The sequence below is a fragment of the Alligator sinensis genome, unplaced genomic scaffold (assembly GCF_000455745.1).
Source record: "Alligator sinensis unplaced genomic scaffold, ASM45574v1 scaffold119_1, whole genome shotgun sequence".
NCBI classification, from domain to species: Eukaryota; Metazoa; Chordata; order Crocodylia; family Alligatoridae; genus Alligator; species Alligator sinensis.
The window spans coordinates 1,427,436-1,439,393 of record NW_005842386.1 but is presented as its reverse complement, the minus strand read 5'-3'; the positions used below and the strand labels follow the sequence as shown (position 1 = coordinate 1,439,393).

At 40.0% G+C, this 11,958-nt stretch overlaps 1 protein-coding gene across 1 annotated transcript in view; it reads right to left on the bottom strand.

Moving 5' to 3' along the window:
* Positions 1–7,086: 7,086 nt before the first annotated feature.
* The window catches only part of LOC102382164 (chromodomain Y-like protein 2), a gene marked incomplete at its 3' end in the record, with an annotated part of 13,093 nt that continues 8,221 nt past the window's right edge, over positions 7,087–11,958 (bottom strand). The window contains exon 3 of the mRNA XM_025211028.1: positions 7,087–7,304. Within this exon, the coding sequence (XP_025066813.1) occupies positions 7,087–7,304 (218 nt within the window). The remainder of the gene's footprint in view (positions 7,305–11,958) is intronic.

The window sequence follows — 11,958 nt, the reverse complement described above, 5'->3', positions numbered from 1 at the left end:
TGGTGATTTAAGGAGGAAGCAGGAATAGCCACTAAAAAGACAAGCTAATCCACAAAAACGATTTGCTACTGAATCAAATTGTATATAAATAGTATTCAAAATTTGTAAGACTTTGAGCTGCTGGTACCATAGGAATAATAACCTACTATCCCAGTGGAACATTTTTCCTAATCCTCTTTTTAAAAACGGCAGAAACTTCTGCTGGGTAATTCTCATTATGACCCAATTCAGAAATGCATGCATACTTTTAGGCACATCTGTAGCCTATTGATGACTCTTACTGGCTTCAATGGACAGGGCTTTGCCCAGTGAAGTCCATGGGAATTTTGGGCTCAGGTTCAGTGGGCAGACTTTGCACTCACAAATGCTACGCTTTATGAGAATAAAGATTCATTTGCACATGCAAATCACACTGTATGGTGCCAGCCTAGTTAAATTCCACAGGCAAATAGTTTGTGCTGAAAGCTCAACTGCTCAAGAGCTGCCCATAAGGGATGGCACAGTCAGTTTTGAGAAGGTCAAGCTTCCCTTTTGTAGGTGCACATCTGAGTGCTTGCAAGCCTAAGCCTACCCCTAAACAAATCAGGTAATGAGGCAGAAGCATTTGGAAATGACACTAGTGTGTTCTGCTCCCTTCCCCCTAGTTACACTTGCATTTGTAAATGTTTTACCTTCTTTGGTGTTACCATCCTGTAAATAATTAGGTGTCGCTTGGCCAAGACATAAATATGTGGCTCTTTTTTTCTTAATCTTCCGTATAAGAAAAGTTTATTGATTTAGATTTAAATGGATTAAACCCAATAAAACCACATAAAACCAAACTTTTGAGAAGGGGTTTTACTGGTTACATATAAAAACACTCTTCTACCACCTCAAATTTCTCATCTTCTCAGCGTGAAAACTGTTTGCAGAGGAAACCAATGGGATTTTAAGGTCAGTCTCTGGGAACTGATACCTAGGATTGAGTTGAATAAGGATAGGCCACATTTGGATGCTATTCAGGGAAAACATTTATAAATGGCAACCAAACCTTATTTGCATTCCAACAAAATTAAGAAACATGCCCAAAATCAGACAAAAACCTCAGAATGTTTGCTTGTAAGTCAGCCCTTCCATTCTCCTAACAGTTTTTTGGTGTTCCTTCTTGACGTTGTCAATGTCTTTCTTGCAAAAAGTGCTCAGAAGTTGAACAGAGTATTTTAACCTTGCCAATGTCAAATACAATTACCCCGACCTGTACAGCCCAGAATTCTTTTGGTTGACAATTCATACTTCAAGTATCTTTTGGCATTACACCTACCCACACTTCTGTTTTTCGTTGATTCTCTATGGTTTTGATTATTTTCTCCCAGATATTTAAACATGCATATATAGACAAAAAAAATTGATAATATCTTTTATTGGAGCAACTGTGTAGTTGGGAAACAAGTACAGTTGGTCCAATAAAAGATATTACCAAACAGACCTTGCTTCTTGCATGTTTCCTGGATCATTATGGCTGTAACAACACTCCAAACAGATGAAGCAAAGTTATTATTGACCACAGAGGCTGAGCACAGAGTTTGCTTCTAGGGATGCACAATAATGTATTTACTTGCAGTATTCCAAGATGAATATCATTTGGGTTCATGCCATCACCAAAGTACAACTCCCCAGTAAAATGGTGGGTGAAATGCATTCCTTTGTTATTTTCTACCTGTTTCTAGTATCCCTCTAGGTTTTCAAAATATTTCTCTCTGGCATTTGCAGTTCACTTCCTTTTGTAGCCCTGCAACCGGTTTTCAGTTGACAGGGACTGTATTTCTATCCAAGTCTCTTTGATTTAGTTTTGTGAGGAAATTTCCATAAGACATTGTGGGCCAGATCCCTACTTGGCTTAAATCAATCAAATCATTGAGTCATTTGCATCAGCTCTGTCCGTACATCTATTGCTGAAACCACACATATATATATATAAAGACCGCTATTTTTTATCCTGCTGCTTATTTTGTAGTCCTGTCAAAAAAGATCAAGCAGGTTTATCAGTCAGGATCCCCTAACCCTTATTAAGAAGTGTATAAATGTTTAAATAGGCCACTAACTTTCTAAGAGCTTTTTTGGGTAGGCTGTCTTTCACTATGAGTTTTCAAAAGCATTTTGGTGCCCTTCTCTCTAAATTTTACTTATATTCAGAAAGAATCTATAACACGGGAATTTACCCCTAAATTAATCAAGGGATCTTAACCCCCACTTTTTTTTAAATAGATAGAAATACTAGTTGTAAGAGGCTAAACTTAATCATATTACTTTTAAGTTAAGTGTACAATTGTTGATTTGTCTTTTAAAAAAAAAAAAATTTTCTAAACAGATTGAAGTGGGAATAATATTTAGAGACATTTGCAATTATTTTTATACCTCTTTTGCAGGTATTACTTTTGGTGGTCTTGCATTAATTATACATTTACTTTTTGTTGTTTATTGATGCTTCTCTCCATCCTTACACAAGGCTATCTGAGATAAAAACCCTACTGGGAAGACATAGCAGGCTTCAATCATAAGTATTACCCTAAGAAGCAATTTGTCTTGCTCTAAGGACAATAATACAGATAGCTGTCAACTTGTACCTGCCATGTTTTATGAGAAGAAAAGTGAAGGTAAACCAATGATGTGACATACATCCAATAAAACTACAAGCATTGCATTTTACATGGCGAGAAGTATGAATGTTGACATTTTATATGTGCACCTCCACTTTCAATCTTCAACTCATAATATGTACGGAGTAGTTAGATCAATCTTTATCAAAGCCATTAGCTGTTCAGACTATATTTTCTTGTCTGTTCTTCTGCCATTTAACTCAATGGAGTGTTAATTCCCAGCTGTATTGTTACCCTACCTGGGGAAAGCAAGAACAATGCTCTTAGGTTTTTGATTGAAAGCTGCTCAGTGAAAAAAAGAAAAGAAAAAAGTATATTTGGGGGCTATATTTTCACAAAAAGTTGAACTCGAAACTTCAAAATGAGCATGTGACCTACAAAGTTAAATATATGCTGCTGGTGAGATTTATGCTGATTAAAAATATTACAGCTCTTTAAAAAAAATAATAAACAGAAAAGCAAGCAAAGCAAAACCCCCAAACCCCTCAAAACAAAAGAAACCCGTGCTGTTGCTTGATGCTAGTTTTTAAAAATTACAGAGTCTAGTTAAAGATATAGAGAAACAATCCTTTAGTGACATGATAATTTCCCTCCCCCCAACCCAGTTACAATAGTGGCACTGAGCCAATTTCAGGCAATGGAAATCCTAAGGGAAGGAACATAGGTGCAATTCATGCTAAAAATCACCTGCATGAACTACAGCTATGATATAGTTATTCACCATGTATTATTAAGTTTCATTTAGGCGTAGCCCACCTCCCTTCACTCTGATCAGAACAAGCCTAGTGAAAAGGATGTGAATAGCAGACTTGGTGATGAGGCCCATTTCTTTTCCAGCATAAGTTTGCTGCCTCTTTGCTTGGCACATGCAGAGAACGCTATAACGTGACCTCCGGATTCTTACAGGTCTTTAATTAAATGGAGAGAAGCAGCATAAGCTACTGGTTAAACAAAATTGTTAAGCCTCAAAGGAGGTATTGCCAGATGGCAAGAGCAGGAGAAATGACAATGGAAAGCAGAGCAGTTCGGGGCATCAGGGCTTTCACGGAGTTTGTAGCTTTATCTACTTATTCTTCCAGAGGTGACCGTGTTTCCAAGCTCCTAGGACTGTAGCTATCATGACGTGGTCTGAGCAGATGTGTCCTTCTGCATTAGACAAACATTGTTTCCTGTGTTTGTAATCATGTTGTATTTTCTAACAAAACGGACACTCTCAGCGTTTTGTGGGTGTGTAGTTCGTGCTGGTAGGTGGCAAAACTAAAGCTCATCGTTCATCCACCATATATTGCAAGCTTCCCCAAGCTGCTCCACCAATTTGCCTCAACCGTGCCTACAAAACAGTACGTTTCAACACCAGGGACTTGTGCTGTTGAAGGTCTTGCTGTAATTGGTAACAAGGGTGTCAGTCTATGTCAGTCATGGTGTTGGATTTTGTGATGATACTTGAGGGCTGAGCCACTGATGGGGAGAGAAGGGGTTGAGTGCTTTCTGTTGCAATGGGTTTGAACAGGTTTTAAACAGGCAATCTCAATCTTGGTGTTACGGTAAAACCCTGTTTTTAATGAAGCTTTTAAAAAAAAAATTTCAGTGTTTGCACCTCAGCTCAGACCAATCTGAGTCCAGTGCTGGGCACAGTGGATGCTGTAGTTCTGAGAAAAAGAATCCAAAAATATATGTTTAGTTCATGGATATGTGTGTGTTGCTGTTTTCAGCGCTATTGAAAGAAGCCAAGTAAATGAAAAGGGGTGAGCTCTATTGACATTTCTCATTTAACCTGAGCACTTCCTGGTATTATGGGTATGAGGTCTTGAGGACAGCAGCTCAAAACTGCGTCTGCTCGAAGTGGCTGTGGCAAATCTTTGGTTTGCTTTAGTCCATTCTAATAAAACCATTTCATATTGCTGTATTAATGGAGTGATGGATTCTATTGGAATGATGGATTTAAACTAGTATGTATTTAGAAGGGCAGTATCATTAAAAATGGATGTTTGGTTTACCTTCACCATGTTATTTCTTTATAAATATTGCAAATCTATTCATTATTTTAATAATGTAGGTGGTAAATATCTATTTTTGTGGCACCTATTACCTGTGTGAGTAGATGAAAAACTGAGAATGCACTCCCTGCTGGATCTTAACGATTTAAAAAAAATAAAATATAAGGTTTATCGTGCTTGGTCGTGGCTTTAACTATTGGGCATCAATTTTAAACTGACACATTTCTTACTTAATAAAAGCAACAAAATCCTCCGTAGGACAGGGTTCAGTATGGTGCCTTCCTATATTCTAACACTAAGAGCTTTGTGGTGACTTTATAAGCTAGAGCATGCTGGAGTGTCTGAGGAGGCAGTGAGGGTCAGATTGCTGAGGTCCCGCTATCATTTCTTGTGACTAGTCAGCCTATAGACCACCCAGGCAGACATGGTACTGCTGGTGGCTGTGGCAGAAGGTAGCTTCTACACTGTCTTTCCAGAAATGCAGGATATGCTCCTCTTGTCAGGCTAGCTTCACTATCACCAGCCAACGTGGAAAGGGTCTCAGCCCTTATCCTATACCCAGAGCAGGCTGGGGACAAACATTCAAAAAGCCTGAGTCTGAATTGATTCAATCTTTGCAGGTTAGTCTAACCTGGCTAGGCTGAACCGGTTTGTAACCGTACAGACATTACCTCTGGACTGAGGAAATGCAGGCACATACCTGCAATGACTCAGGCTAGAAGCCAGGGGGTGCCAGAGTAGCCCTCCCTTCCCTTGTATAGAGCTGAGCTGTGAGAGGCGTGGCCAGGCCCTGGCAGGATGCTCTGATTAGGGAGGGATTCTCCTCCCCTCTCGCTGCTCCTGACCAGCAAGGAAGCCAGCAGAGAGTTGATAACACAGCATTTAGCACCCCATCAAGAAAACAAAAGTCTCTCTCATTGGCTCAAGCTCTTCTTAAACAACTTTTTCCAAGGAAGGAACAGAGAGACATTACCACCTACCTGTTGATTAGCTCTAAAAAGTCCTAAGCAGACACTGTCCTGTCTGCCTTTGTCCTGTTTGCCTTACACAGACACCTCTCAGCATTAGCTAGCATACCACATGCTGGCTATGTCTGTGCTGTGGGAGAGGAGGAGGGGGGCAATCCCTGCTTGAGCAGGGAGTTGAGGGGGGGTGGGAGGGAGCACAGGGAAGCCAGGCAGATGCTGCTTTGCCTACGGTCTCTTCCAGAGCTCCAGCCAGGGAACAGCGGGGTAGGGCCAGCCCTGCTCTGGAGCAGAGAGCCCCGCCCAGGGCTGCAAAGCATCTGGGATGCTGGGGGACTCAGGTTTAAGTTAAACCAGGAAGGGGTCTGGGACAGACATTGCATAAACCAGTTTGACCCAAATCAGTTAAGTCTGATACTACATTCAACCAGGTTTATTTCCAACTGGTTTTAGCCATTTTCAAACCGGTTTATGTGCACTGAACATCTGTTCTGTTACAGATTAAAACCTGTTTCTGATCACTTAAACCGGTTTATGTGTAATGCGTGTCCCTAGCCCCAAAGTTCTGCCCATGGAGGGCTGCTTAGTGTGTAGGACATGCCGCTGACGGCTGCACATCAAAATGAATCTGTAGTGCATTACCTTCATGCAACAGGTATAACATAATTTGGTGTCCAGAGTGCCACCATTAAAAGGTCTGTTTGTGGGCCACATACAAATGCTTTGCGGGTTGCAAGTGGCTTATGGGCTGTCTTTTAGGAACCCCTGCCTGAATTGGTCTTCCGTTGCTCTTACAGTCAGGTAATGCATCATGTGATCAAAACTACCCACAAGAGGGCAAGGAATGAGGAAAGCTTTTTTGTCGTCTTCTCCCCTTGACCTTGTGCACTGGCCTACAGCAAGCCAAAGTCTGGCCCTGAATACAGGATGACTGGAGCACATGGGGAACCACTGCATTCTGTGCATGCCTCCTGCCCCTTTGCAGTTCAGAGTAGGGTCAGTGCCCTACTTTGTAAAGAATTCAGTAAACGAGTGTTAAACAGGTGTTTAAAAATAATCAAGCCAAGAATCAAGTTGTACATTGCCACTTTGTATTCTTATCCTTAGATGCACAGCCTGAGATATGTGTGTATGTATGTAAATCCCTTGAAGTACTATCCAGTTCACATTACTTAGAGGTCATAGTTTCACTAAAGGGGGTAAAAGGCCATTAAACTATTGGATCTTAAAATGCTAAACAGGGATTACTGATCATGTCTTTCCTTTCCTTTCTTCTTATCTTCACTTTAGAAAAACATTGAAAAATTAATTTCCATCACATTTAATCATCATCTCCTGTTGGATTAAACCCCAAGCATGTAAAATAAGGGTATATTTGACCTCAATACATTTTTAAAGATAACATGGAAAAAACCAGAGTAATTATGGGGTTAACCAGATCCCCACCTATTCAGGTGGCTGCTTTTGCTTTTCTGGCTGCATGCTTACCTCTGGGGTCAGTGCATTGTTATCTGATGTCTGGCTAGACAGCAGAATGTGCGTGAAACCATCTTCCTTCCGGACCACAATGTCCCTGAATCGACAGTTACTTTCATTTTGACGCACGCTGTACCTTAGCCTCTTATCAAATACGTAATCTTTCTCCCCATCCAGTTTCCTTTTCACAGTGCTGTGCAGGTTCAGGCCTCCATTGGTCAGAGAGGTACCTTTTAAATGCAAACAACCAAAATGTACACATGTAATCAGGTCTGTACAGGCAAAGAAAACAGCACAGCATCTTTTACCAGCTTAAATTTCACAACACATCTAAGTCAGCCTTTTTCAGGGGTGGTCAAAAATGTGCACAGCAAGCCAGCTGTGGCTAATAGATATTTTGTGGCCTCTGGCCACTCTTGTTTCTCCTACGGAGGTGCAGCTTTTACAGGTGTATCCCAGCATACAGTGCTCTATCATGCTTCAAGCCAAAAGCCACTCAGTGGAGATGAATCATGGCATATGGGAGTGGTAGTGACAACATGCTGCACCTTTGTAATGAAGATGTGAGCAGTTGTAATTTAGTCTTTTATGTGGATTTGGGGTGATGGTTAGATTCATGGGAAAATTCCAATTCAGTTTTCTTTGACAAAGCTTAGCATGATTGATTTAGTCCATTTTCTCTCTTCCAAAAGTACAGGTTGTTCTATTTATAATGAGCAAAAGCCACTGTCAATTCCAGCTGGCAAATTCAATGCAGGATCCTCAATTGTACATCTTTATAGTGATGTAGCGGGGCAGGGCAGTTCTTATAAAAATATGCAAATAATTTACTACTAAGCTGCTATTCCTACCAAGCATCTCTCCCTTATAAGCCCAGTAGTCACTATTAATATGACGAGCTAGCCACTGCAATTGGGAAGTTGTGGTATTTGAGCTTCTGAAATGTTTTCTTAGGTTTATGAAAGGACATAACTGTAACATGTCCTATACTAGTCTGTAATAACAATAGGTATACATTGCTTTTCACAATCACCCATATTTAACATTGCATTCCATTCATTAGAGGTATTAATGCTGCTGCCGTTTTTCAGAATGCATAGTGATAGGAAAAAGTCAAATAATTGGCAAAAAAATATGATTCCTCTCTAAAAACAAAACCACCATAACAAAACAGCAGCTTACTGGGAAACTCAGTTTATCCTGAGTTCTGCTTGTGGCAAGCTGTAACTTTTACTTAAGCCCATTTTTATTATTCCCATGGGATAGTCAGGTGGTATGTTAGCACTGGTTACAATGCTCAAGTAGGCCAAAGGCTGGCTTATGGGGTCATGAAAATATCCTTGGGACATTCTTTTTCCATGTTTTCTTTTGCAGTTACAGATATTTTAAGTTTCTCTGCCATTAAAATCAATAGATTGCATACAAAAATAGAGGCAAAGTCACTATATTCACTTGAAACAGTGGGAAGCTTATTTTTTGTTTATACAGTGATGGGCTCAAAATTGCCAGCCCGAGGGAGAAAATGAAGAACAGTGAGGTTTGTGTCCAGATCTTCATATCATCGTTGGGTTTTTATCTCTAGATGGGATGGGGCCTACCAAAAGATTTCAGAATTTTTGAGTGCTGACAGTTGTACAAGCCTATTCTGACTCATGGCGCTTTGCAGAAAATGCCATGAGTTAGAGCACCCCCACAACTCAACAGCTGCTTGCCTGCTGGGTTGAGGGGTGGGTGGGTGTGGGGAATTGAGCTCCACTTTGGAGCCAATTAAGCCTGTGTAGCCTGCCTCCAGCCTTTCTCCCCTAGTCCCCCCCCGGCCCTCTCGGCTCCGATGCTGTCTGCAGGAAGGGATGGTGAAGAAAGGAGGAGGACAAGCTGCGGGCTGGGGTTTGCCCAGCCTGAGCTGGAGGAGTGTCTCTAATCTACCCACCCTTCCTCCAGTTTAGGCTGGGCAAACCCCAGTCTGCAGCTTGCCTCCCCTCCCCCTCCCCTTTCTGCAGACAGCACTGGGGGCAGAGCTGGACTGATACAGCCCAGCCCCAAACATACAACAGATTGACCCTAGCCATCAGAAGTTCCCTAAGGCACTCCAGAGTGGAGCACCTTCATCTGATCCCTTATTTGTTAAGGATTAATTTGTCATGTAGTCAGCCACTTTTAAAGCACGCTGCAGCCACGCATGTGTGTCATGGCATGGCTCTAGAGTGCTTTCAGGGGCCAGTCACGCAACAAATGTAACTTCTGTCTGTGCCCTTTGAGGGAGACGTGTGATGCAAACTGGAAAATGGATTTATATTTTGGACCACATATAGATTATAAAGAATGTGAACCCTGGTTTGAAACAGCTACCTTCTGTCCATAGTCTAGATATTTAATTATAGTTGATGTTTGAGTAGCTGATTGAGCTATCTGATTAGGCCTCGGTAAACAATGGATTGGGCAAATGTTCCCATTATGTAAATTGCCTGATTCTACTCTGCAGTTATCTGTATTAAAATATATATTCAATGTTTAAGAGTATTTAACTGACAGCGTTTAGCCTTATTTTGAAATATATATATGTACGTAAAAATTTTTGAATAATTCCCTATTTTCAGTGATTCAGTAGATTTTTATAAAGTTAAATTATAAACAACAACTATTAGCTATATTTTGCAATGGTTTTGAAAGGTGGTTATTTCACTGAATTTTGAACTGAAGAATTGAATTCAATTGAATTTTGAAAAAAATTGACAAATTTCAATCAGTTCATTAACTTAGAAAGAATATTTGAAGGCAAAGGGAATTTGTTCTTTGTTCTTTTGACAAGAATTGTTTGCAAATGCAATAAAACCAAAACAGATGTAATTTAATGCTTGAAATTTACAAATTACAACTTATATTTTATGCTGCTTCTGTATTTATAATGACTCACAACTAGAGCATAATGATTTATTTGTCTGCGGTTTATTCCTTTTTTCTGCTCTTTAATTAACTGCAAACTAAGGTCTTGTATCTTGCAAACACACATGTGTTTAAGGAAGAGTTGTCTGGGAGTCGCTGGGGCTAGTTGTAAAGTTAAACAGTGTGCGTCGGCAGGATTGCAGCCTGATGTGAATGTTTACTGATTTCCATTGCATTCAGAATTATCCCAAAAACACTTTACATGAAAGCATGTCAATCCATGATTGTTGGCAACCAGCTCTCCTCTACATCTTCAACTACTTTCCATTCACTAGCAGAATGTGTTGTCAAGAACACTTGTGCCTAACTGGGTGACCCAAACTTTTACAAACAGTAGAAGGGAAATCAATGAGCTTTCAAAATGGCTTCATGAACACTTGGCCTGTGTTCTGAAGTTGGTTAGAGAAGTTTTCCCTTCCGGCCTTGAAATCAAGGAATCTGAAAAACATCTGAAGTGAGCCCTTAAGCAACCACTTATTCAAAAAAATATTTATCAGTTCAACTTTTCACACGTATTCTTGAGAACAAATACGAGTATTGGCTGTAAAGATATTAATTAAAAACAAATAAATGGGGATGAGAATAATAATGAAGTAAATTCATCATTTTTATTTGAAAAATAAATCAAATATATATATTTTTTCCGTTCGATATTCAATATGTTGTTTGGTCCATCAACAAACATCTAAAGATCTGACGAGCTAGTAAAGTCTAAAGAACTCATAAAATATGATGGAAGTTGCCTTAGGCTAACAGCAGGGTAATCTGCATATGACTGAGGAATAAACCACAGGTATTTTAAGTACAGATACTAAGGGAAGGGTCAGGAACTAATCCCTCAGGGAAATCCAGCACTGCAGAAAGCCTCTTGTCAATCAGTGTATTATCATTGTTGGCTCCTTATTTGTTCAAATAGCAGGCCAAGGGTGGGGAAGTTGAATGTGTTAAAAGAAGTTAGCTTTAAACTGTATGAGATGCAAAGTGCATGTCCGTTGACAGGAATTTAACCAACAGGATGTCTGTACGCCACCCATACTGGCACTTGAAAAACATAAATGAGACTAAATAATTTTCAAGAAGAGCCGATTAACAATCCAGTAAGTGGATTGTTATTTTATACACTAAACCTAATCCAAAGTGCAGCCAGGATCCACAAATGAATCACCGTCATAATAAATGACAGCACAGAAGCGTAATAAACGAGATGATGTAATCAACAAAAGCCAAAGACAAGGCCCAAATTAAGCCCGGCCTAACTTTGTCTGATGACATGCACAGATGTAGTGGTACCAGCTTTACAGTAGTGCAGCTACTGGCAGGTGTTTTAGCAGGGCCGATGCACATAAAGTATGGATTATACACAAAACGTCATTTTAAGAGTCCTCTCATAGTGAAATCCTACACCAAAATACTGGCCATCTCAAGTGGTTGGTAACTAAACATGCCTGAGGTATCCACTTGGGATTGCCTCAGCCTTTCCAAATGTAATTAAACAAAGTGTCTTCCTCATTGGCAATTTAGCCTGGGACAGGAATGCTGTGTAACCACTAGCGCCTGCTTTATGCTTGGTAGGGTAACAGTTAACACCTTAATATGTCAAGATGAAAAATGAGTATGGTTCAGAGCAAATCTATGCATCCCCAAAACAATGTATAATGAATGCATGTGAAATACATTATGGGATGTTGCAAATAAGCTTCACGTATCTGTGAATATGCTTTTGCCAGCCTAAACATTTAACTTACTTTTTTGGTGCTCAGTCTATAAGACTGGATGTAAAAAGTGGGCAGGAGAGAACATTTTCTTATTATAGCTAGAACTTTAATCTATTTATAAACCACCATTCAATCTACAGTTAAACTCAAAGAAAGCACAAAGAAAAGGCATAGAGATCAGAAGGAAAGTTAAATAAAGGTCATTGTGGGATTGCACCACCATGTC